Raw genomic sequence first — 27,237 nt, forward strand, 5'->3', positions numbered from 1 at the left:
AATCATGAATACAAATCTTAAGTGGTGAAACTTTAAAATCATTCAAAGGTTGCCACAGCTGGCTGTGATTTTTACCCTCTATCATTTTCTGACTCCCAGTGACTATGTGCTGTTTCATGGATTTGGCTAAGGATTAACCTCAACCGACTGCTGTTGACGTAAGAGTTTCTCTCCTTTCGCTACTTTAGCCATTGTCTCTGCTTTGCCTTTCATCTCCCTCAGAGACTCAACTCGTTCCTTCCAGCCTGGTTTGGCGTCAGATTTCTCTCCTTCAATAAGCATGTCGATGTACTCTGGAGTGGACAGAGGGTTTGGCTTCAGTGCTATCTCTTTGAGTCTGTTCAGACACTCTGCAGATTCCTCCATTAGTTTCACCACCTCAGCCTGTGAACTTTTATACTCTGCCTTCAGTTTATCAATCACTTTTTGGACAGTCATCTTCTCTCCTTTGGCTTCCTGATATTTTTCTTTCAGCTCTTTTATTGTTCTTTTTTCTTTAACATCTTTATAGCCCCATTTATACTTCTGATTAAAGTGTACATTCCAAATACATTTTCCTGGGCACTCTTTACAGTTTCCATTTGGCCCCATTGCTACACAGCCACGTTTATCTGCATCATTTGGTATGCCACAAGGGTAGTGACAGGTGACATGACATTGCTGGCAGTTGGTGATGTAGTTTCCAGTGCCAGAAATGTCCTCCTGAACAGGCTTTTTGACAGTAACTTCAAATTCAAAGTTTTCATTTCTGCTGATCTCTGCTTCATATTCTTTAATTTTTTCCCTCGTCTCTTTTATCTCCTCAAGCTTGGCTAACCCAAGTTTCACCTGCTCCTGCAGATTCTCAACTGAATTCTCGAGCTGCTTTCTTTCTCTGAGGACTTCCTTTGTCAGTGTCAAGCTTTTGGTTTCTATTTTATTTAGAGTGGTAAAAAAGTTTCTCATGCTTTTTGTCCCCATCTCCCAAAACATCTGATCAAAACCTCCTTCATCACCATCATCATCTTCATCACTCCTTCTGTCTCCTTCAGCTGATTTGTTGTTTGCAAAAAGTGCTGAATTATTGAATTTGAAGTGAACCGGCAGCCCGGCTTTTGTTTTAGGACATGGGACTCCTGCAGCATTGATCGCCTCGAGAACTGGAGGTCGCTGATTGTCTGCAAATGTCACCAGGATCCTGATGTTTTCTGCCACATCTTTGCCAAAGATTGAGAGCACTGAATCAAACACATATTTCTGTGTTGTTGTGAGTCGTGCTAACGAAGCCTGAGCTACAAAACACACAGCATCAATTTCACTGACACCATGCTGAGCAGAGAAGAGATTGCGTAGCTGCTCTGTGATCTCTCTGTCTCTTTCTATGCCTCTTGTATCTCCAAAGCCTGGAGTGTCCACAATGGTCAGAGAGAACGGGATTTCAAAATCATCCTGGTGGTTGATTTTGTACACAGTGACATCAGAGGTCTGACTGTGAGCTTGTGATGTTGACTGAGTTTCATTCACCAAGTTAAAGCGATATGGATCCTCCCATTTAACACCTAAAATGTAATTGATCATCCCGTTGATGAGAGTTGTCTTCCCAGCACCAGTCGCTCCGAGAACCATTATGGTGCGATTAGGTTTACTGGACTCTTTCCCAAAACTGAAACTTTCACATCCATCTACATTGAAATCATTGTTTTTCAGTTTAATTATATAAATAGGGAGATGCCCTGTCTGTGTTTTTGATTGTTTACTAATTTTTTTAATAGCATCTGAAAGCTTTTGTTCTCGTTTGAGCACTTTAAACATTTTCTGTTTTGTTGTACGTCAGTTATTAAATTCACTACAAATGATGTAAATTTTTCTTTTTCTCAGGAACAAATATAGTGGCTTCTGCGCAGTCAGGTTCTTGTGTTGTTAAGATGTTCTTTCAGCCCCTGATCTGCAGATGAAATATGTATCCAAAAATTAAAATACACAGAATTCAGCTCTAATTTGAACTAGAAAAGCATCATCTAGTTTTTACCAGGTTTAAAATGTTCATGAAAGAGAAGAATTAAACAGACATAAAAACACAAAGCCAGCTGAGTTTTGCTACACTGTAGCAAAAAGCAATATGAAAACAAGTAATTAATTAACCTCTAGACTTCAGATCTCGCTTGAAGTCTAGAGGTGATCGAGCGTTCGCTCTAGCTGCACCTGAGCTGTGGAACAGTCTCCCGATTGGCATCCGGGCGTCTGATTCTATTCAATCTTTTAAATCACGGCTTAAAACATATCTGTTTGAACGTGCTTTTTCTACTAGTTAAATTCTCGCCTTGCTTCTAGTGAGTTGTTCTATTAATGTGTCTGGTTGTTTTGCGTTGTTCTGTGCTGTCAATGTTTTCTATCACTGTGTTTGATGGTACAGCTTTACAGCTTTACTCTGCTATAGCTGTGTGCTATAGTTTATTCTTATTAGTGGTTTTTACCTGTGAACATAATCTCACACTTATATGACTCTGACGTTATAGTGCTAATTATTTTATTATTTTATTGTTGCGTTGCCTATGTCCTCTATCACTGTGTATGATGGTACAGTTCTACTTTGCTATAGCTGTGTGCTATAGATTATTCCTATTAGTGGTTTTTTACCTGTGAACATAATCCCACACTTATATGACTCTGATGTTTTAGTGTAAATCATTTTATTGTTTTATGTAAAGCACTTTGGCATGCCCCTGGCTTTTAATGTGTTCTATAAATAAAGATTGTTGTTGTTGTTGTTGTTAACAACAAGTTTATGGTTCAAAAACAACAAATGGGCTGATGGCCTGAAACAAGAAAACGTAAACCAAGCTGGTGGCCATTGATTGTTTTTCTTCACATTTACAAGTATTATTTTTATACTTTAACCATTACAAATATCATGCAATATAGTAAAAATACAAGTATATTTTAATAAATCTTTCACTTAGAAATAAAGCTTGAGAGATGATAACCTAAAAAGTCTCCTCACCTGTTCTCATTCACGTGCTTTTATACCCAAGTGCTGAGATTTATTGGCTTGGATTCAAACTGGTCTTTAAAAAAACCTAAAATACAAAAAGCAGAGGTAATAATAGTAGTATCTTAAATTTACAGTTGTCATTTCACACATCAGAGTTTATACATAACAAACACTACATTTTCATGACATGTAACATTTCATTTTTTTTAAGGTTTTAAATATAGAAATGAATTTAAACCCACCTCCTAAGGCTGTTCAGTCATTTGTCATTAGCCACAAAGTTGATGAGATTTACTGGGTTAGATTCAAATCAGTCTTTTAAAAACCCCTAAAATACAACAAGAAAAAGGCCAACAAACAACTACATGAAACATATATTATGTTTATGATGCAACAATTCTTCTAAACTGCTCTGTGTTCTTTGTAAGGATAATTTTAAAGAGATTGTTTTGTAATGTATGAATTAAGCTGTCAATAGACACCTGGTAGGATGGGGTAAAGAAGAATCCTATTTGCTCAGTCACAAAATATCTTGTTTGAATTTATTTAATAGCGTTGTTTGTGTGACAATCTAATGCAGCCAGCAGTAAGTCAACATGCTCAATCAGAGAAGCAAATTAAAACTGCAAACAACGTTATGTTATTCTCTATCTTGCAGAACTAATACTTGTATCCCTGTCCAACTTCAAGCTTGGAGTTTTAATTTATTTAACTCTAAAACTGTAATGGGTTAAACATAGAATGTATACACTCTAATATTTTCTTTTATCTGTGTGTGTGTGTGTGTGTGTGTGTGTGTGTGTGTGTGTGTGTGTATTTAACATTTAGTCCTCAAACATAGAAACACTAATAAATGTCAACATCTTTTTGATTTTAGGAATATTACAAAATTATAAAGTTTAACCAGAAACTAGGAAAGCTTAGTTTCACTGAAAGCAACAGATGAACACAATGAAAAACACATTAGTATTTAACTACTTACGGCAACTTCTCTGATCAGAAAGACAGCGCAAGTTCTGCTCTACTGCACTCTGTGGTTCCTTTTATTTGTCACGTCCCCACTCCCCAATTATATGTGCTCGGATGTTACTTTTTTTTTCTCCTCACTCTTGTCATCTTCAAAACGAAAGCAGAAAAAAAATTTATGGCACAAGGGTGGAACTAAGCAGGGAATAAGCAGATAACACCAATAAATGTCTATATGTAGATATAGATGTAAACTTAAAAGTGAAAGAATTTTTTACAGTGCCATGGTATCTACCCTCTTACATAAGGGGATCTTACCTCTAACCTTAATAAGTTAAACTGTGACAGGGATCTGAGTGATTCCCAGAAATAGTGAACCTGAAAATGAAAGAAAATGTCCTGTTTTTCACAATCACACTTATGGCTATCATTAACCTCAACGTCAAAGTTTTCCACAATCTTATCAGTTGTTGGTAAGATGGTTATCAGAGCAGACACTCGATCTGTGGAAGACACTTTGATATTTTTAATTTTGACATGTCGCAAGCACATTGAATTAAAAGAGACTGCTCAGTAATAACATTCAAAAGTCTCACAGGTCACATTTTAAAGCAGTTTCTTTCTCAGACAGCCTGAATTTTTTAAGATACGTTTCCAGAATCTTTTTTTTTTTTTAATGTGGCTCATTTTGCTGGGCAGTTTTTATTCTTATAGCTCAATTTCCTTAATGTTAATCTGGGCGACATTCAAACTGGTAGAAGAGTAGTGTTTCTCATCTAGCAGATAGATAGATAAATACCCTCCCATTCCTGTTTATCTTTCTTCTCATATTTGAAATTTCTGCCTCTTGTATTTCTGTTTTTAAGTCACTGTATTTCCTCAGTTTATCACAATATTCAATGTTTTTCACACATGTAGAAAAGAAAACCTTGTCCACTTTCACACCCAGTTTGGGATGTATTAGACATTTCATATATAAATTAAAGGAGTTCATTTGTAGCATCTCCCATTAAGCTTGGTATTATATTGCAGTCTTGCACCTGCACTCACACACATCTGGTTTGCTATGCTCATGGGGACATCCCATTGACATGATGCTTTCCCTGCCACTTACCCTAACCATCAAAACTACCAAGAATGACTAACCCTTACTCCAAACCTAACCATATCCCAATTATAACCCTGACATTAAAACCAGATTTTGAGTGTGAAAAATGCCTTCAACCCTGTTGGGACCTGGATTTTGGTCCCAACGAGGGCCACCAAGATAGAAAGAAGCTGTACAAATACACACACACACACACAGTCTTCTCTGCCTGCTGGTTCAGTCAGTTTAACCACTTTTGCAGTTAACCATCTTTATATGAGAATGAATTGATATATGAGAGACCTTAAAAAATATGAAAAACATTATAGTAGTTTCTTCTTCCTCTCATAATAGTATCTGAAGATATAAGCCTCTTACATAAGGGGATCTTACCTCTAACCTCAATAAGTTGAACTGTGACAGGAATCTGAGTGATTCCCAGAAATAGTGAACCTGAAAATGAAAGAAAATGACCTGTTTTTCACAATCACATTTGTGGCTAATCATTAACCTTAAACTCCCACGTTACTTTTCATCGTGGATAACTTTTGGCTCTGTCTTTCAACTCTTGCTTGAGTCTTTTCCTGCATGTTCAGAGCTGAGTCCCTTTTATTTTGGTAAATCCAAGAGGAAACGAACTTGACTGAACTGTGTTTAGTTTTTTTGTCACATTAAAACATATCAGCATTGTGCACAGTGTGATTACATGGTTACTTTTCTTAGATGACCCAAAAAACATTTGGGTGCCATGGGTGCATTCTCCCTTTGGCTTTTACCATCCATTTTGTCTTTAGTTCAATCTTTCCATGTAACACACTTTAAGTGACAATAACGTTTCAAAAAACTTTAAAAAAAAAATAAAACATTCAAAGTTAAAGTGAAGCGTCTCTCCGGTGCACACTGGTAACACTATGAAATCCTGTTTTTTTTTCTGTTTTCTTCTTTTTTTTGTTTGTTTTTTTAAACCTGTTTTTCTTTTCTTTTTTTTCTTTTTTTTTACAAAACAAATTTCCCACGTGTGGGACTAATAAAGGTTATCTTATCTTATCTTATATTTAAGGTGTAGCACCTGTGCTCTGATGACATGCAATAAAGGCTACAATTCTGACAGGAGGCCCTAGAGTTTCTATATAATCAAAACCAGAAACTGACATATTATGGGCAAAGATATGAAAGATAAGTTTCTTGCTTACTCAGTGAGTCACTTATCAACTGACTTGACTTTTGCTTCATTATACCTAAATCTGAAAGTGAAACAATTGCTTTATTTGAACAGTGATGTTTATAGCGACCATAAAGACCAAAGTTCATGTTGACCATAAATGTTTTCAGCAAAAATGTTCAGTAAAATAAATCTTAGTTATGGACATAAACTTGCAGTCTTAACCTGATTCCCATTATTATATATATCTTGCACATCTTAGGCTTGCAGAAAATGCCACATAACTTTAAATGTGTTATGTTATAGACAGAAGTAGTATTTTTGTCCTTATGCAGATCATGTGATTTCTGTGAACTCAGCTTGATCTTCCTCTGTGGTGCCTCCCAAGTAAAGCTAAAGGGGCGGGTCTTTCTCACAGAGTATATAATGTCAAATACAACAGAGCTCCCTTAGAAGTTCACATATATATCAACTGTAAGTACAGCAATATTGTTTTGATATTCTCCTGCATGCATTATTGTATGTCTTGGATAAATAATTAAATTTATGTAGGTGGCTGTTATTTATGTATTTTATTTCTTTTTTATTATTATTTAATAGTTTTTATGAAGGTCTGTGTAAAACAGAAAAAAGACGTGTAGAGAATGGAGCTTGTCTTCGATGTATCTTACATTTGATCTCTTACATGTGTAATGTGTAAAGTGTAATTTAATAACCAAATCTGTTTTTGTTTTGTAATAATAGAATTCTGCAATGTGAAAATACAAATATGAAAGTGTGATTAATAATAATTATGGCTCCATTCCACTCAGATGGCCCTGGTATGCTGTCTCACAGAACCTGTCTATGAATAACTGTGCTTGTGTTTTTCCTACTGTAATATACCAAGGGTCTATTCTGAGTGGCTGGGATTTATACATGCCACACGTAACATTTTGAACAGCAGGAGAATAAAAACTGAACTATTATCAAACTAACCCAGAGTGTCTGTGTTGTCTAGTCTGGACTAAGAGATGGACACTGAAGCCAGCAGAACGATGGAAATTGCGGCGCTTGGCCGCCCATTCAGCCTTGGGATGCTGTATGACTGCCGCCAGGATGCAATCGTACCTGGTAAGGATTCACTATATTGTATTAACAATAATAATATACACCATATTAACTAAATGTAACTGAACCATATTCCACATTTACATCACCTCTGTAAATAAGCAATTTACCTCTTTGGATTAATCAAATAATTATTCTGGTTCTAATATTTGAAAGATAAATACATTTGTTTTAATAAGTATAATAGTGAATTGATGTTACACTTTATTAATGAGATAATTGACGTCAGTAGGAATAGATTCTGGGGATCTAGTTTGCCATATGCTGGCACATTTCATTAAAGTTAGCAGTGGGGGAATTGCATCCTTGAACTTCAGCGTATTTTGCAAGTGTCTTTCCTGATGCTGAGAGACAGCCTGTATAGATACCAGCACATTGTGAAAGCAGAAAAATCTAAGTTTTTTGCCAGTATAATTGAGAACAACACTAACAACCCCACGCTTCTTTTCTTAATTTTTGACTCGGCCCTGAATATTTCTCCTGCTGCTCTCATAAATAGCTTCACAGAAACCTGTGAAAGATTTTTGCAGGTCTTCATTAACAAGATAGAACTACTTCGCTCTACGACTGCCTTGCCCTCTCATGACGCTTCTACGAAATTCACCTGCTCTACTGCCTTTGGCCAGTTTGAGCCTGTATGTTTTAATCAGGTAGAAGAACTTTGCAATGGTATAAAGACATCATCTTGCCCTATCGATGTTGTGCCAAAACATTTCTTAAAAAAGATTTTTAATATTGTCGGTTCTGACATTGAGAAATCTAAATTGCCCATAGGTGTGAATGCGGGAGTGAATGTGAGTGTGAATGGTTGTCCGTCCCTGTGTGTTAGCCCTGCGACAGACTGGCGACCTGTCCAGGGTGTATCCCGCCTCTCGCCCTATGACAGCTGGGATAGGCTCCAGCGCCCCCCGCGACCCTGAAAAGGATCAGTGGAAGTGAATGGATGGATGGATGGATGGATGGATGGACGGTTCTGACATTTTAGCGACTTTTAATAGTAGTCTTGGTTCTGGAGCGGTGGCAGCCTGTTTTAAACATACTGTCATGCAGCCTGTACTCAAAAAACCTAACCTTGATTCCTCTGTCCTTGCAAGTTTTAGACCTATTTCTACGCTCTCCTTTCTGTCAAAAATCTTAGAAAAGATTGTATTTGTTCAGTTGCAGTTCTTTCTAAATAGTCACAATATCCTAGAGGGGTTTCAGTCGGGCTTTAAAGTAGGACTGTGCAATATATCGAGTTTTTAAATATATCGATATATTTTTATACGAGATATGAGATGTGACAATATCATTTATATCGATATAGTCTATGTTACATTATAATCATACTTGTGGAGGCGCAAGTTTGTCTCTCTTTCGTCCACTTTTGTCTCTATGCAACGTTACTCTGCCTCGCCTCTCTCCTTCACTGAACATGTCTCCCCCTCCCCTATCGCTTCACCTGCAGACAACAACAAGATGGATACGGCAGCTATCAAAGAGGAGCTGGTGGGTAAAAAGAAAACATTTGGAGATTACTATTTTAGTGCTGTCAGCGTGACGTTAACGCCATAACTGCATTAACGCAGCAAATCTCCGTTAATGAGTTGTCGCGGATCGCCCCGTGCGAGGCTGCACGGCGTCAACATGTTAGCGTTGCGGTTAGCTCGTTAACGTGTTGAAGAGATGAAACTAGCACCGCTTGCGGGCGATCATGGCTCAAGAGTTGGGTGTTCGTCTTGTAATTGGAAGGTTGCCGGTTCGAGCCCCGGCTCGGACAGTCTCGGTCGTTGTGTCCTTGGGCAAGACACTTCACCTACCGCCTACTGGTGATGGCCAGAGGGGCCGATGGCGCGATATGGCAGCCTCGCCTCTGTCAGTCTGCCCCAGGACAGCTGTGGCTACAACTCTAACTTGCCTTCACCAGTGTGTGAGAGTGAATGAATAGTGGTATTGTAAAGTGCTTTGAGGGGTCCCGAAAAGCACTATATAAATGCAATCCATTATTAGTATTTTCACCATTTACTGGAGCGCCATAAAATGCAAAATGAAGAGTGTGTGAAACTGCGTGCTGTCCCAGACCGTGAAGTCTCCCAGCCTTCTGCCCCAAAACAAATCAACTTACAAAACTCGTTTAGCATATTTTTCGGACTATAACCTTACACTAACATCCTTTCATTTTTTAAAAAATAGACAGTGTGACTCATGTATGAATTCTGGTTGTGCTTACTGATCGCGAACAGATTTTATGTGGTACACGGCGCTCAGCAATCTGTCAAAAAATGTTTTAGTACAACTGTGGTAAGCTACGAAGCCGCACTGCTTGATGGATTATCGGAGCATTACAGCTACCGTAGTCAGCAGCCTTGCGGAGTGATACGTACTATGCTTCAACGTAATACAGTGGAACCCCGACTTACGAAATTAATTCATTCCCGAGGGTCTTTCGTGAGTCGAAGCACCCATCACGCCTTTTGAGTGAACGATAGGCTATAGGCTAATTCCTAACTGCAACAACAATACGTCGTTCAAGTGGAACAGCGAAGCGCAAGTACGAAAGCCAAGGGGGTTGTCACATGATTCGGAAGGCATTGTGGGCATTGTAGGCATTCTGGGCTCAGCCAATCAGAGCCAGCGGATTTCGTTACACGGTCATTTTGCCATAACACGGGCAGAAATATTGCCGTTAAGCAGTGTTGGGTGTAATGTGTTACTAAGTAACGCGTTACTGTAATTAAATTACTTTTCCACTGAAAAAGTAGAGTAACTAATTACTGCTCATTTTTAGGTATTTTAATTACAGTTACTTACAATGTAAGTTGAGTGAACGCTGGCGCGACTTGCTGCCGTTGCTCACTGCTATCTCTGTCGCTACCGGATTCCTGTCCTGTTCCTGTCTCTACGGCCCACCGGTGTCTCTGTCTCTGTCCGGTTGATCCTGTCCGTGATGTGGCCTCTCAGGATCTATGCACTGTCTGTGTGGGTCTGGATCTTTACAGGGAGTGCAGAATTATTAGGCAAATGAGTATTTTGTCCACATCATCCTCTTCATGCATGTTGTCTTACTCCAAGCTGTATAGGCTCGAAAGCCTACTACCAATTAAGCATATTAGGTGATGTGCAACTCTGTAATGAGAAGGGGTGTGGTCTAATGACATCAACACCCTGTATCAGGTGTGCATAATTATTAGGCAACTTCCTTTCCTTTGGCAAAATGGGTCAAAAGAAGGACTTGACAGGCTCAGAAAAGTCAAAAATAGTGAGATATCTTGCAGAGGGATGCAGCAGTCTCAAAATTGCAAAGCTTCTGAAGCGTGATCATTGAACAATCAAGCGTTTCATTCAAGCGTTTCGCAAGAAGCGTGTGGAAAAACCAAGGCGCAAAATAACTGCCCATGAACTGAGAAAAGTCAAGCGTGCAGCTGCCAAGATGCCACTTGCCACCAGTTTGGCCATATTTCAGAGCTGCAACATCACTGGAGTGCCCAAAAGCACAAGGTGTGCAATACTCAGAGACATGGCCAAGGTAAGAAAGGCTGAAAGACGACCACCACTGAACAAGACACACAAGCTGAAACGTCAAGACTGGGCCAAGAAATATCTCAAGACTGGTTTTTCTAAGGTTTTATGGACTGATGAAATGAGAGTGAGTCTTGATGGGCCAGATGGATGGGCCCGTGGCTGGATTGGTAATGGGCAGAGAGCTCCAGTCCGACTCAGACGCCAGCAAGGTGGAGGTGGAGTACTGGTTTGGGCTGGTATCATCAAAGATGAGCTTGTGGGGCCTTTTCGGGTTGAGGATGGAGTCAAGCTCAACTCCCAGTCCTACTGCCAGTTTCTGGAAGACACCTTCTTCAAGCAGTGGTACAGGAAGAAGTCTGCATCCTTCAAGAAAAACATGATTCTCATGCAGGACAATGCTCCATCACACGTGTCCAAGTACTCCACAGCGTGGCTGGCAAGAAAGGGTATAAAAGAAGAAAAACTAATGACATGGCCTCCTCATTCACCTGATCTGAACCTCATTGAGAACCTGTGGTCCATCATCAAATGTGAGATTTACAAGGAGGGAAAACAGTACACCTCTCTGAACAGTGTCTGGGAGGCTGTGGTTGCTGCTGCACGCAATGTTGATGGTGAACAGATCAAAACACTGACAGAATCCATGGATGGCAGGCTTTTGAGTGTCCTTGCAAAGAAAGGTGGCTATATTGGTCGCTGATTTGTTTTTGTTTTGTTTTTGAATGTCAGAAATGTATATTTGTGAATGTGGAGATGTTATATTGGTGTCACTGGTAAAAATAAATAATTGAAATGGGTATATATTTGTTTTTTGTTAAGTTGCCTAATAATTATGCACAGTAATAGTCACCTGCACACACAGATATCCCCCTAAAATAGCTAAAACTAAAAACAAACTAAAAACTACTTCCAAAAACATTCAGCTTTGATATTAATGAGTTTTTTGGGTTCATTGAGAACATGGTTGTTGTTCAATAATAAAATTATTCCTCAAAAATACAACTTGCCTAATAATTCTGCACTCCCTGTATGTCATCGATCTACCGACTCGGCACTGGGCTCCATCAGTATACAGCTGATGAGCTCCTCCGGCTCCGCTTCTCCCTGGCTGCTCCACCGCTGGCTGCTCTTCATCTCCACACGGACATTGCCTTCCTCCCTTGCCGAAAGTACGTACATCGGGGCTCCAGTCGGTATTTCCATCAGGATAATTCCAAGCCAATTCAGTCCTTCTGGTCCACCTCTGGTCGCTCTCAACGCAACCCCAGCAGGTCTGTTGACCACAATGTTTTGGCTAACCTGCCTAGGTCGGCCAACACTCTCATCCAGTCTGACAGTACTTCCGTCAACTTTGGCCTGCTTAATATCCGTTTGCTTACGAACAAAGGACATCTCATCCAGGATCTCCTAACAGACCGTAAGTTTGACTTTTTCTGCTTGACTGAGACATGGTAACAGCCCAATGACTTTTCACAATGCAACGACTCCACCCCGGGGTTTGTTTACACCTGCCAACCTCATGAGTCCGGCCGTGGTGGTGGCCTCGCGGTAATTTATCTCGAGAACTGGAAAGTCTCGCCGCTGTCTGTCCCTACCTACAGCTCCTTTGAATCTGTTGTTTGTCAACTTTCAGGACCTGCTCCAACTGTCATAGCTGTCATTTACCGTCCCCCAAAATTTAATTCTGTTTTTATAAGTGACTTTGCTGATCTGCTGACCAACCTAGCTACTGTTTCCCCTAATATAATATTGCTGGGTGACTTCAACGTCCACGTGGACAACTGCGATCATCCTCTTACCAAGGACCTTTTATCCTGCTTTGATAGCTTCAGCCTTAAACAATACATAATTTTCCCTACCCACACTAAGGGCCATACTTTGGACCTAGTCTGTTGTTCTGGACTTACCCCCTCTGAAATTAGCAGCTCGTCGGCTAATTTCGGATCATCTACTTCTCTCCTTTAATGTTCACATGACTTTATCTATAATTAATAATCCTCGTATTATTTCTTTCCGGAATATCAAGAATATAAATCTTGATATCCTTTCTTCTGCTCTCTCTAGCTGCTTGTCTCTTAACAATTTGGCTATTCAAGACGATCTAGTATTTTATTATAATCATAGCCTCAGTAGTATTTTGAATTCTCTTGCTCCACAAAAAACCAGAACTGTACTTTTTTCTCGCTCTGCACCCTGGGACACACCTGAACTCCGACTTTTGCAAGCTAAAGCCCGACGGCTTGAACGTCTTTATAAGAAAACTGGCCTTACTATTCATAAGGATATGTTTAATAACCATGTTCTGTTTTATCAGGAATGTATCAGTCAATCCAAATCTTCCTATTATTCTACCATTGTCTGTTCAAGTGAGAACTCCACCAAGACCCTATTCTCATTATTTAACTCCTTTAACAGGCCACCTGATTCTCTGCCCCTCATCTCTATTCATCTAAGTTCTGCGACTCTCTAATGCTATTCTTCACTGAAAGAATTCATAAAATACACCTAGAGTTGGTCCCTAATGCTCAATGTAGCTCCTCTGTCTTAATTCCACCTCCTTCTCACTTCCTCTCTGTTTTTCAACTTCCGTCTTTAACTGATATTGCTGATCTCATCCACAAATCAAAGCTTTCTACCTGCCAGCTTGATCCTATCCCCACTGTCCTTGTCAAAGCCTGTTTACCCCCTCTCCTTCCCCTCATATCTGCTATTATTCACTCTTCACTCACCACTGGAACTGTTCCTGCTTCTTTCAAAGTTGCCGCCATTACCCCAATCCTGAAAAAAACAGGTCTAGATCCCAACAACTTTAACAATTTTCGTCCTATCTCCAATCTACCATTCCTCTCAAAAATTCTTGAAAAAATAGTTGCTTCACAAGTCCATCTACACCCAACTAATAATAACATTTACGAACAGTTCCAGTCTGGTTTCCGTCCTCTGCAAAGCACCGAAACTGCTCTTATAAAAATAATAAACGATCTTTTTATGGCAGCTGATTCTGGTCTCCTCTCCATCCTTATTCTCCTTGATCTGAGTGCAGCCTTTGACACCATCTCTCATCCCATTCTTCTTAGCAGATTAGCTTCTATTGGTCTCTCTCATACTCCATTAGCCTGGTTTAAATCATACCTGTCTGACCGCACTCAGTTCATTCAATTAAAATCCTTCACTTCTCAGCCTTCTCCTCTATCTACTGGGGTGCCCCAGGGATCTGTCCTTGGGCCCCTCCTTTTCATCATTTACCTTCTTCCACTTGGACACATTTTTCGTAAATATAACATTCCCCAGATAGCAAGGAAACATTGAAACAATGTTGAGTCAATATCAGGCTGTGTCATTGAATCAACGTTGAAGTGTGACGTTGACCTAACGTCACTCTTGCACCCTTTTTTAACGTTGAAACAACGTCAGGTTTTGATGTTGAATCAATGTTGAAACCTGACGTTGATTCAACGTTATATTTTCTAATACTATTGACATTGAAACAATGTCAGATTCTGATATTGAAACACTGTTGAGCTATGGTGTTGATTTTCCACCTCTTTCGCACAGTTGCTTTTAATTAAAACAACAGTTAAATCATGACTGGAAATCTACCTCTCTTTATAGGTATTTTAACCAATACTAAACTACTGCATGTTTCCATCAATACTTCAACCACCTAAACACATAATTGTACTTATTCCTTAAATTGGACACCCTTTATAAAAAAAACCTAAATGTCTCACAATGTATCATGTCAATATTAATATCCTAAAATAAGAAAGCATTGCATGTGATGTAACAGAGAAAAAAAATAAACAAAAAAAGGTCAATAGGCATGTTTCGTTTGCTAAATACTTTATTAAAAGACAGTTTCCTATTTACGTTTATATGATTCACAGAAGTTTGTAATTTTTTGCATGATGTGCGTCCTGCACCACCCAAACGATCTGGGGCGTATCGGAGCCATTTCTGCACTGCTTGTGCAAAGACAAACTCGGACATAGAGTTTGCCCCTAACTGCTGCGTCAGGCTCCAATCAAGGCAAAGCGTCTCACCTATAGACACATTTTAAGAGATGGAATTAGCGTGTCTCGTGTCTTAAATGTGTATGCAAGTGCTTGTGTGTTTAATCAACAGGCCGTTGTTATGTATTTAAATCACATCTGACAGCTATTACACTTTATAGTTACAAAGTGTACATAACCTTTATATACTTACCATTGCCTTATTTGCCTCTTGTGATTGAAGAGCTGGCTCTGCATTGTTTAGCTCCTCAATGTTGTGCAAGGGCAAATCCAGAGGCAGTACCCCAGCATCTACCGATTCATTGCAGCCGGTATTGCGATTGGCTCTGACCTCCTCACGGAGTTCGTTAACAGCTCTCGTCAGGTCTGACAGAAAAAGATAAAAAAAAATTTAAGTATTTAAGAATACAGACAACTTGTCAAACGTTTCCTTGTGTCACACACAGATATGTACAAAGACACTAGACAGTATTTTATTACCTGGTATTTTCACTCGAGGGGCCTGGGGAAACCATTTTTTTGTGGGCTGCTCATCCTCTGAGTCACTATATGTGTACAGGGGATTTGGTCTAAAGAAAAAAAGTTGAAAACAGTCATAAGTAATTACAAATGTGCTTTTGGAATATTTTTTCCTAAAGTTACAGTTTGATTTATAACAAATCAAATCAAATCAAATCACTTTTATTGTCACATCACATGTGCAGGCACACTGGCACAGCACATGCGAGTGAAATTCTTGTGTGCGAGCCCCACAAGCAACAGAGATGTGCAAACACAACAACACAAACGAGCAAAATACAAGAATGGCCAACCTGAAACTAATAAATATATGTACAATATATAATACTGTATGCATTTCTGGATGTGTATACTAAATATTTTCTACGTGTGTGTGTGTGTGTGTGTGTGTGTGTGTGTGTGTGTGTGTGCATTTTTACAAATTAAATAGTTAAAAAATAAAAATAAAAAATAAAAATAAAATAAAATAAAATAGTAATAATAATAATAATAATAATAATAAAATATATAAAATATACAGAGTTGAATATGTGCAAAACAAGTGGCATTTATATACAGTGTGGAGTGCATAATGTTGAAGTTCTAGTAGTGAAGCTGAGGTGTCTATGACGTGTTCAGCAGTCTGATGGCCTGATGGAAGAAGCTGTCTCTCAGTCTGCTGGTACGAGACCGGATGCTGCAGAACCTCCTTCCTGATGGAAGTAGTCTGAACAGTTTATGGCTGGGGTGACTGGAGTCCTTGATGATCCTCCCCGCTTTCCTCAGGCAGCGCTTCCTGTAGATGTCTTGGAGGGAGGGAAGCTCACCTCCAATTATCCGTTCAGAGCACCGCACTACTCGCTGGAGAGCTTTGCGGTTGTAGGCGGTGCTGTTGCCATACCAGGTGGTGATGCATCCAGTGAGGATGCTCTCAATGGCACAGTGATAGAAGGTCCTGAGGATGCGGGGGCTCATGCCGAATCTTTTCAGTCTCCTGAGAAAGAAGAGGCACTGCTGCGCCTTCTTCACTGTTTTGTTTGTGTGTACTGACCACGTAAGATCCTCAGCCAGATGTACTCCAAGGAACCGGAAGCTGCTCACTCTCTCCACAGCAGCGCCGTTGATGGTGATGGGGGTGTGTACTTCTCTGCACCTCCGGAAGTCCACTATCAACTCCTTTGTCTTTGCGACGTTGAGGGTGAGATGGTTGTCTTGACACCAGTGGGTCAGGGCGCTGACCTCCTCCCTGTAAGCCGTCTCATCACCGTTGGTGATAAGACCCACCACTGTAGTGTCGTCCGCAAACTTCACAATGATGTTGGAGTTGTTAGTGGCCGTGCAGTCGTAGGTGTAGAGTGAGTACAGGAGAGGGCTCAGTACACACCCCTGTGGAGCACCAGTGTTCAGTGTGATGGGGGATGAGGTGATGCTGCCCAGTCTGACCACTTGGCGTCTGTCAGACAGGAAGCTAAGGATCCAGCTGCAGAGGGAGCTACTCAGTCCTAGATCCTGCAGTTTCCTGTCCAGCTTCGAGGGAACGATGGTATTGAATGCTGAGCTGTAATCTACAAACAGCATCCTCACATACGTGTCTCTCTTCTCCAGGTGTGACAGGGCAGTGTGTAGTGTCAGGGCTATGGCATCATCAGTGGACCTGTTGTGGCGGTATGCAAACTGTAGAGGGTCCAGTGACTCGGGTAGTCCAGAGCAGATGAAGTCACTGACCAACTTCTCGAAGCATTTGCTTACGATGGGGGTCATGGGTTCCAGGTCGCCAGTCGTTCAATGAGGAGATGGTGGAGGATTTGGGTACAGGGACGATGGTGGCCATTTTGAAGCAGGCTGGGACTACAGACAGAGAGAGGGAAAGGTTGAAGATGTGCGTGAACACTCCAGCCAGCTGAGCTGCGCATGACTTGAGGACGCGGCCGGGAATCCCGTCCGGACCAGTAGCTTTGCGTGCGTTCAACTTCCTGAAGCACTTCCGCACATCCTCCTCAGACACAGTGTGCGCACTGACGTCATCCGCGGTGCGCACACTGTCCGGTCTCATGGTGTTCGCTGTGTCGAATCTAGCGTAGAATACGTTTAGATCCTCACACAGAGAGGCCGTGGTCTGCGGTGTGCTGGTTTTCCCTCTAAAGTCTGTGATCATGTTTAGTCCCTGCCACATACTCCGAGGGTTGTCAAACTGTTGCTCCACCCTGTCCCTGTACTCACGTTTGGCTGCTTTGATCGTCTTCCGGAGTTGGTAATGTGCGTGTTTGTAGTCCGATGTGTTCGCGGAGGCAAAGGCGGTGTTCCGTGCCGCGCGAACATCTCCGTTAATCCAGGGTTTTTGATTTGGGAAGGATTTGACTGTTCTGGATGGGACGACATCTTCCACGCATTTCCTGATAAATCCACAGACTGAGTCTGTGTATTCATCAATGTCTCTGGCGGCCACGTGAAACATTTCCCAGTCCGCGTGATCAAAACAGTCCCGCAGCGCAGACTCCGATTGGTCCGTCCAACAGTGCACCGCCCTCCGGGTTGGAGCTTCCTGTTTCAGCTTCTGCCTGTAGGCGGGCAGGAGCAGGATGGAGCAGTGATCTGATTGGCCGAATGGGGCGCGGGGGAGGGCTTTGTACGCATCCCGGAAAGAGGTGTAACAGTGGTCAAGTAGCCGGTTTCCACGTGTGTTGAAAAGGATGTGTTGATGGAGTTTTGGTGAGACTTTCTTCAGGTCTCCCTTATTAAAGTCTCCGGCTGTGATAAACGCTGCCTCTGGGTGTGCGGTTTCCTCGCTGCTGATCGCGCTGTACAGTTCCCTGAGTGCTCGGTCAGTGTCGGCTTGTGGGGGAATGTAAACAGCCGTAATAATCACTGCTGTAAATTCCCTCGGTAGCCAGAATGGCCGGCACTTAATCATCAAGTCCTCCAGGTCCGGTGAGCAGAAGGATTTGACCGGGTGCACGTTTGCATAATCACACCAGCTGTTGTTGATCATGAAACACACACCACCGCCTCTGCTTTTCCCAGTAAGATCCTGTGACCTGTCCGCGCGGTGCACGGAGAACCCCGGTAGTTGTATTGCGGAGTCCGGTACCTTGTCCGATAGCCAGGTTTCTGTGAGGCAGATCACGCAGCAGTCCCGCATCTCTCGCTGGAATGAGATCCGTGCCCGAAGCTCGCACAGCTTGTTCTCCAGAGACTGCATATTAGCCAGTAATAAACTGGGTAACGGTGGTCTGTAAGTGCGCCGTCTCAGTCGAACCAGAACGCCAGATCTTCCCGACGCAGAGGAAACACACACAGGAAACGGAGATGTGCAAGAAGGTACAGTATACAAGGAATTTTTGAAGTGCACAAGTGTACACGGCTTTGCATTTATAAAAAGTTTACAAGCTTCCACTTTTTGGACTATATTATGTGGTGATATTGCAGTATGCAAGCACCACAGATATGTATAAAAGACAAGATCATAGATTCTTAGCAATCAAAGATATGTTTGTGAAATAAAAAAAGTTTTACTTGTGCTTTCTTTTATGACTGGTCTGAGTTTCAGCTTCGGACTGAAGGTCAGACATATCACAGTGTTCACTTAGATATTTCTGAAGACTGCGTTCTGCTTCGTGAAATGTGTCTGGAAGTACAAACACAATGTATGGCCAGACATAAATTAGGACACGAAAAACTTGTTATTGTTACATTTATACAACACCAATCCAGATGATACCCACCATGGCTTATTAGAAGTCGGACTGGTGCATAGGTGAGCCATGTTGCACCAGGATGAACTCTCCTCTTTACTGCGTCGTGGATCCTGAATGTGTCTCACGGAGGATATGGAGGCCATGACAATTTCTCCCCATTTATCCATGATCTAGGGACTATTTCTGTACCACCAGTGCTAAACTGCACAATGCACCAGTCTTTCATTTTTATCTTTTTTTTTAATTTGGAGTCCTTTTTTGCCCTGTCTAGGATAAACAGGAAACAGATAATTACAATATATTTCATAGTCACTACAAAACTTGATCTATTGATTGAACTAAATAATAAATAATAGCTTAAAATGTATATAGGCAACAATTACAAGCAAACCCGTATATGTAAGCATTTAAACACTGAAGATAATAAAATTAACAGTATTTTGTCTAAGTCTGCCATTGTAGGAATTCATGGCACCGAGACAAAAACTTGGCGCACAGTGTGGCGTCAAAATAGGCGCACACCTTTGACGCTGCGTTTTCTCAGTCTTCCTCGTCCGCACGTAAATGCTAAACGCAGTTTACGTGTGGACAAAAGGTGCAAACGCAAGTTAGGTGAGCGTGCAGCGTAAAGTTTGAATTGAGTGCGAATCGAAGCGGGTGCTCACCAATCATTAAAAGTAACAAAGTCATTGAACACATTTATACAGTTACCTTTACGTTTATCAATCATATATCACAGATTTACAATTTTTTGTAGTACTATGCTAAAAAGCAACTACAGAGCGAAAGTCTGGGTCAAGCGCCGAGGCGACGGCAAGAACAAAGGAACCCTTCGAAGCGTTAAAGCTAGCTTTGTAAGGGAATATAACAGAAAAGTATGAAACGAAAATGTTTTCTTTGTTGATAGACTTTGTTTGCAGTGCAATTTATTTGTTGCCGGATTGTAAGATGAAAGTAGACAATTTCGGGCTCCCACATTTTATCCGAAACTTTACATTAACAAGTTTGTTTTTTTTACTGTTATTCAAATGCAACCGTGGAAATAACGAATAGAACAAAAGTCATTCATTCTTACCTTATACTAATCGTGGTGCAGGCCAGTGCAGTGCATGAACTGATGCCTTCTCCGGTCAATTCTGCTGAGAGTAAATCTAATGTCCCGCTCTACTGTACAAGACAATGGTTACCTGGAGGGATGTACCACTGTGAGAGGGGTGCTGCGGAATAGTCCAAGTGGTAGCAGCTTTAATTTCCCGCTCAACCATAAATCGATGGTTTTTCAACGTGATTGTTGTCACCTTGTCAACTATAAATAGATCAACAATCAACGATGACAGAACAACAGTGAATCAATGTTATTTCAATGTCAGTGTAAGGTTTCATCAGTATTTCAATGTTGTTTCAACATTGGTTTTGTGTTGACATTTCAATCCTGACAATTCTGATGGTTCAGATGGAAAATCAACATCTGTTCAATGTCTCCTTGCTATCTGGGTCAGTTCCACTGCTATGCCGATGACACCCAGCTTTACCTCTCTACCAAACCCGATTCTACTCTTCTTCCACCCTCTGCTTAGCTGAACTCAATTCCTGGTTCTCCTCCAACTTCCTTAAACTCAACAGCAATAAATCAGAACTTCTCCTGGTTGGCACTAAACGATTGCTATCCAGAATTAACGATTTCTCTCTCACTATCAATAATTCGTTGGTCCCTATCTCTCCCTCTGTGAAAAGCTTGGGTGTCATTCTTCATAGCACATTATCCTTTAATTCACATATCAATAATGTCACATGTGCAGCATATTTTCAACTCCGTAACATCAATCGCCTCCGCCCTTTCCTCACTCCTCGTGCCACTGGCATTCTCGTCCATAATCTTGTTATCTCTCGAATTGATTACTGTAATTCACTATTATTTGGCCTTACACAAAAATCCATTAACAAGCTCCAACGTGTCCAGAACTCTGCTGCCCGTATTATTACTAGGACTTCCTCTACCCACCACATCTCCCCAATCCTGAAGCAGCTACACTGGCTCCCGGTTAAATTTCGCATCCATTTTAAAATAATCCTTTATACATTTAAGGCTATTCATTCTCTCTCTCCACCATACCTCTCTGATTTAGTACAGATGAACTTCCCATCCCAGTGCCTCAGATCTTCATCTTCTCTTTCCCTCTCTGTTCCTTCCGCTCTAGTGATGCGCGAATCATGAACGAATCGTTCAATACTCGAGAATCACTTTACTGACTCATGAATCATGATTCACAAGCCCAACTGACTCACTGACTCATCCCTGTTGCTGTTAGCAGCAATATATCTAGCTTATAATTAAAATTGTGGAGAAAAACACAACATCCAGTATCTTAACAAAAAAATTCTGCTCTGAACTGGAAGAAAAAAACCCTGAGTAGAAGCTCACATCAAGAAAATAGCTCCTCGGTTCACAGTACCATCGCTCTGCTAACATGCTAACAGCGCATTTGAGCTTTTAAAAAAAAAAGTATTATTATTATTAATGTACTTGCGTTACATTGTAAAATAATTAAACTCGCTGAATATCATTATTTAATTTCAAAAATTTGTCTTCTAAACGTAGAAGTAAACTCTGCCGCTTTAACATTGTTATAGTCATTTCACGCCAGTTTGCTGCATAGTCGTATTCTAAAGCGGAAGATGTCGGACTCGGCTGAAGCGAGTGGCTGTTTTTTGAAATGGACATATTCCCTTCTCTTCACTTTTCTGAAACAAGCAGACAAGAATATTATAGTAATATGTAAAAACTATTGGCTGCTGTTAATAGCACGAGTAATCTGCTGAAGCGCCTGACACGAGAGCATAGACGAACACTTCTTTTTTTTTTTTTTTTTTTTTTTTTTTGCCTGTCCCATTTGGTTCTTTAGCCATCAGAATTCAATTCAATTCAATTCAATTTTATTTATATAGCGCCAAATCACAACAAAAGTCGCCTCAAGGCGCTTCATAGATACAGAGAAAAACCCAACAATCATATGACCCCCTATGAGCAAGCACTTTGGCGACAGTGGGAAGGAAAAACTCCCTTTTAACAGGAAGAAACCTCCGGCAGAACCAGGCTCAGGGAGGGGCGGCCATCTGCTGCGACCGGTTGGGGTGAGAGAAGGAAGACAGGATAAAGACATGCTGTGGAAGAGAGACAGAGGTTAATAACAGATATGATTCAATGCAGAGAGGTCTATTAATACATAGTGAGTGAGAAAGGTGACTGGAAAGGAAAAACTCAATGCATCATGGGAATCCCCCGGCAGCCTACATCTATTGCAGCATAACTAAGGGAGGATTCAGGGTCACCTGGTCCAGCCCTAACTATATGCTTTAGAAAAAAGGAAAGTTTTAAGCCTAATCTTAAAAGTAGAGATAGTGTCTGTCTCCCGAATCCAAACTGGAAGCTGGTTCCACAGAAGAGGGGCCTGAAAACTGAAGGCTCTTCCTCCCATTCTACTTTTAAATACTCTAGGAACAACAAGTAGGCCTGCAGAGCGAGAGCGGAGCGCTCTAATAGGGTGATATGGTACTACAAGGTCATTAAGATAAGATGGGGCCTGATTATTTAAGACCTTGTATGTGAGGAGCAGGATTTTGAATTCAATTCTGGATTTAACAGGAAGCCAATGAAGGGAAGCCAAAACAGGAGAAATATGCTCTCTCTTTCTAGTCCCTGTCAGGACTCTTGCTGCAGCATTTTGGATTAGCTGAAGGCTTTTCAGTGAGTTTTTTGGACATCCTGATAATAATGAATTACAGTAGTCCAGCCTGGAAGTAATAAATGCATGAACTAGTTTTTCAGCGTCACTCTGAGACAGGATATTTCTAATTTTAGAGATGTTGCGCAAATGGAAGAAAGCAGTCTTACATATTTGTTTAATATGTGCGTTGAAGGACATGTCCTGGTCAAAAATGACTCCAAGGTTCCTCACCGCGTTACTGGAGGCCAAGGTAATGCCATCCAGAGTAAGAATCTGATTAGATACCATATTTCTAAGATTTTCAGGGCCGAGTACAATAACCTCAGTTTTATCTGAATTAAGAAGCAGAAAGTTAGCGGCCATCCAGGTCTTTATGTCTTTAAGACATTCCTGCAGTTTAACTAATTGGTGTGTGTTATCTGGCTTCATGGACAGATAGAGCTGGGTGTCATCTGCATAGCAGTGTAAATGTATGCTATGTCTTCTAATGATACTGCCTAAGGGAAGCATGTATAATGTAAACAGAATTGGTCCTAGCACTGAACCCTGTGGAACTCCATAATTAACCTCAGTGTGTGAAGAGGACTCTCCATTTACATGCACGAATTGGAGTCTATTGGATAGATATGATACAAACCACTGCAGCGCAGTACTTGTAATACCTACAGCATGTTCTAATCGCTCTAATAGGATATTATGATCAACAGTATCGAACGCTGCACTGAGGTCTAGCAGGACAAGCACAGAGATGAGTCCACTGTCAGAGGCCATAAGAAGATCATTTGTAACCTTCACTAAAGCTGTTTCTGTGCTGTGCTGAGCTCTGAAACCTGACTGAAACTCTTCAAATAAACCATTCCTCTGCAGATGATCTGTTAGCTGTTTGACAACTACTCTTTCAAGGATTTTTGATATGAAAGGAAGGTTGGAGATTGGCCTATAATTAGCTAAGACTGCTGGGTCTAGAGATGGCTTTTTGAGTAAAGGTTTAACTACAGCCAGCTTGAAGGCCTGTGGTACATAGCCGATTATTAGAGATAGGTTGATCATATTTAAGATCGAAGAATTAATTAATGGCAGGACTTCTTTGAGCAGTTTTGTAGGAATGGGGTCCAAAAGACACGTTGATGGTTTGGAGGAAGTAATTATTGAAGTTAACTCAGAAAGATCAATTGGAGAAAAAGAGTCTAACTTAATATCAATGGTACTAAGAGTAACTGTAGATAATATTACATCTGTGGGATGATTATTGGTAATTTTTTCTCTAATGATAAAAATTTTATTTGTGAAGAAGTTCATGAAGTCATTACTAGTTAACGTTAAAGGGATGGTTGGCTCAAAAGAGCTCTGACTTTTTATCAGCCTGGCTACAGTGCTGAAGAGAAACCTAGGGTTGTTCTTATTTTCTTCAATCAGTGATGAATAGTAAGATGTTCTGGCTTTGCGGAGGGCTTTCTTATAAAGCAGCAAACTATTTCTCCAGGCTAAATGATGATCCTCTAGATTTGTGACACGCCATTTCCTCTCCAGATTACGAGTCATCTGCTTTAGGGTACGTGTTTCAGAATTATACCACAGAGTCAGATACTTCTGATTTGAGGCCTTAGTTTTCACAGGAGCTACAGTATCCAGAGTCGTACGTAGTGAGGAGGTGAAATTATTAACAAGATAATCGACCTCTGTTGGGGTAGCGTTCAGATAGCTGCTTTGCTCTGTCTTGGTACAGGGCATTGGAGATGATAACAGTGGGTGGATTATATTCTTAAACTTAGTTACAGCGCTTTCAGAAAGACATCTACTGTGATAAAGTCTACTCTTCACCGCTGTGTAATCAATTATTGTAAAAGTAAATGTTATCAGGAAATGATCAGACAGGAGAGGGTTTTCAGGAAACACTGTTAAATGTTCAGGTTCGATGCCATATGTTAAAACAAGATCTAGAGTGTGATTAAAGTGGTGGGTGGGTTCTTTTACATTTTGAGAGAAACCAATTGAGTCTAATAGCAGATTAAATGCCATGTTGAGGCTGTCATTTTTAGCATCTACATGGATGTTAAAATCACCCACAATAATTATTTTATCTGAGCTCAGAACTAAATTAGATATAAAGTCTGAGAAATCAGACAGAAACTCTGTGTAAGGCCCAGGTGGACGATAGATGATAACAAGTAAGACTGGTTTCTGAGTTTTACAGCTGGGGTGGACAATGTTAAGCATCAGGCTTTCAAATGAATTAAAAGTCTGTCTTGGTCTTTCATTAATTAATAGGCTGGTGTGAAAAATTGCTGCCACACCGCCCCCTCGGCCTGTGCTTCGAGATTTCTGGTAGTTAGAATGGCTCGGGGGTGTTGATTCATTTAAACTAACATAATCATCCTGCTGCAACCAGGTTTCTGTAAGGCAGAGTAAATCAATTTGTTGATCAATTATTAAGTCATGTACTAACAGAGACTTGGAGGAGAGAGACCTAATATTTAATAATCCACATTTCACTGTTTTACTCTTTGGTTCAGATGTGGATACTGTATTGTTCTTTCTTTGTGATTGTTTATGTTTAAGTTGTTTGTTGCTGGTTTTTAGTTTGTTTTTTGTCTTTTTGGAAGCTGACACAGTCTCTATGGAGATGGGTTTTTGGGGGGGTAGCAGGAGGAGAGAAGCTGCAGAGAGGCGTGTAAGACTGCAACTCTGCTTCCTGGTCCCAACTCTGGATAGTCATATTTTGGGGGGTTTAATAAATTTGTCCATATTTCTAGAAATGAGAGCTGCTCCATCCAAAGTGGGATGGATGCCGTCTCTCCTAACAAGACCAGGTTTCCTCCAGAAGGTTTGCCAATTATCTATGAAGCCCACATCGTTTCTGGGACACCACTCAGACAGCCAGCAATTTAAGGAGAACATGCGGCTAAACATGTCACTCCTGGTCTGATTGGGGAGGGGACCAGAGAAAACTACAGAGTCCGACATTGTTTTGGCAAAGTTGCACACCGATTCAATATTGATTTTAGTGACCTCCGATTGGCGTAACCGGGTGTCATTACTGCCGACGTGAATTATGATTTTACTGAATTTACGTTTACCCTTAGCCAGCAGTTTTAAATTTCCTTCAATGTCGCCTGCTCTGGCCCCTGGAAGACAATTGACTATGGTTGCCGGTGTCTCTAGCTTCACATGTCTGAGAACAGAATCGCCAATTACCAGAGTTTGACCCCCGGCGGGTGTGTCGCCGAGTGGGGAAAAACGGTTAGACACATGAACGGGTTGAAGACCAACAAGGATACCCAATGGATTTACTTTGCCAAATGGATCATCGTGGCATTGCCGTATTGGTCCATTTGGTCGATCTTTGTTTTTATTATTTATTATATTTTATTTTCAGATGTTACAGACGGGACAGACATGAGTGAGGGATAGGAAAGGGAGAAAGAAAGAGGAAGGAAAGGAAAAACAGAAGGGGAGAGGGACAGTGAGAAAGGGGGGAGAAAAAATAAATAAAAATCTCCTGGATCACCTGTTGAGAGAAAAATAGAAAACAAGCAAAAAAAACAAAGCAACATACTAAACACAACACCATCGCATTAATCTAGCTAAGTGTAAACAGCAGTAAATACTAAATATTCAATGTTGTTGTGCAGCACGCAGGACAGATGTGCTTCGAAGTAGTAGCCAAGAAAGGTGTAATTTGGGTCTACGAGCAGTGAACACCCGTGTGCATACCTGTGTGGATCAGCGCACTTGTATTCCAAAGGTTTCTCCATGTAACGATCTGCTAGGGAGTGTGGGGGGGGCCACAGCCCCGTCCTCCAGGGTGTGAAGCGGGTATGGAGGAGATCAAAACTCCAGACATCCAGAGGCCCCCAGAACACAAGAGACCATGGAAGACCAACAGAGGGGCAGCCGCGCCACTGTTCCAGTAAGAGCTGAGGAGAGTCCCAGATGAGGGTTCACTCAGCAGCCGCGGAGCAGAAGCCAGGGGGAGTTGCAGTGACGCGCCCATGAGCTCCGCCGGCCCCCAGCTGTGCCTGAGTGACCGAGCCCCAGGCCGAGAGGCCGGGGGCACCCCACCTCCGAAGGGGCCCGAGCGAGCCCCAGGCTCCAGGCCCCGATAAGCGGCCGCCAAGGAGTGAGCCGGTGTGTACCTGGACGCCCACCCCCAGACACAAAGAACCACCAACGCACCGACACCTGAGGGAGTCCGCCACCGGCAGGGGAAGTGGTGGTGGGTGGAGATAGGCCTCCAAACCTTGGAGGGCCTGAGGTGTCCCCAGAGAGGTGGCGTCTGATACCCAACCTGACATATAGACACAGACATACAGGCACACACAGACACAAACATTCATTCCCACCCTCATGCTCTCATGTGCACTTACTCCACACTCAACCAACGTGGAGACAGACATAAAGAGACGCTGTACACACGATCACACTCCCCAAGCGTACTCTACAAACCGGGTCTAGGTACCCTTGCCCCTGGAGGGGGGAACTGCACCTAGACCCAGGTGGTGTTACCCT

General features: G+C 41.4%; 2 protein-coding genes across 2 annotated transcripts in view; one reads left to right on the forward strand and one right to left on the reverse strand.

Annotated features, from left to right (window-relative positions):
* On the reverse strand, positions 1-27,223 carry LOC309693746 (uncharacterized protein). Its single transcript, XM_082513254.1, has 5 exons — positions 26,443-27,223; positions 3,954-4,087; positions 3,214-3,299; positions 2,981-3,056; positions 1-1,924 (listed from the first exon to the last, which is right to left on the reverse strand). The coding sequence occupies exon 5, from the start codon at positions 1,789-1,791 to the stop codon at positions 127-129; it is 1,665 nt and encodes a 554-aa protein (XP_082369380.1). The 5' UTR covers positions 1,792-1,924; positions 2,981-3,056; positions 3,214-3,299; positions 3,954-4,087; positions 26,443-27,223; the 3' UTR covers positions 1-126.
* Positions 7,166-27,237, forward strand: part of LOC309693744 (uncharacterized protein) — a 38,412-nt gene continuing 18,340 nt past the window's right edge. The window contains exon 1 of the mRNA XM_082513252.1: positions 7,166-7,299. Within this exon, the coding sequence (XP_082369378.1) occupies positions 7,200-7,299 (100 nt within the window). The 5' untranslated portion in view covers positions 7,166-7,199. The remainder of the gene's footprint in view (positions 7,300-27,237) is intronic.

Source organism: Aulonocara stuartgranti (assembly GCF_965226115.1).
Source record: "Aulonocara stuartgranti genome assembly, chromosome: 18".
NCBI lineage: Eukaryota > Metazoa > Chordata > Actinopteri > Cichliformes > Cichlidae > Aulonocara > Aulonocara stuartgranti.

What these genes read in the sequence shown, in the direction of transcription:
- LOC309693746 (XM_082513254.1), bottom strand. Translation starts at nt 1,791, where the DNA reads ATGTTTAAAGTGCTCAAACGAGAACAAAAGCTTTCAGATGCTATTAAA.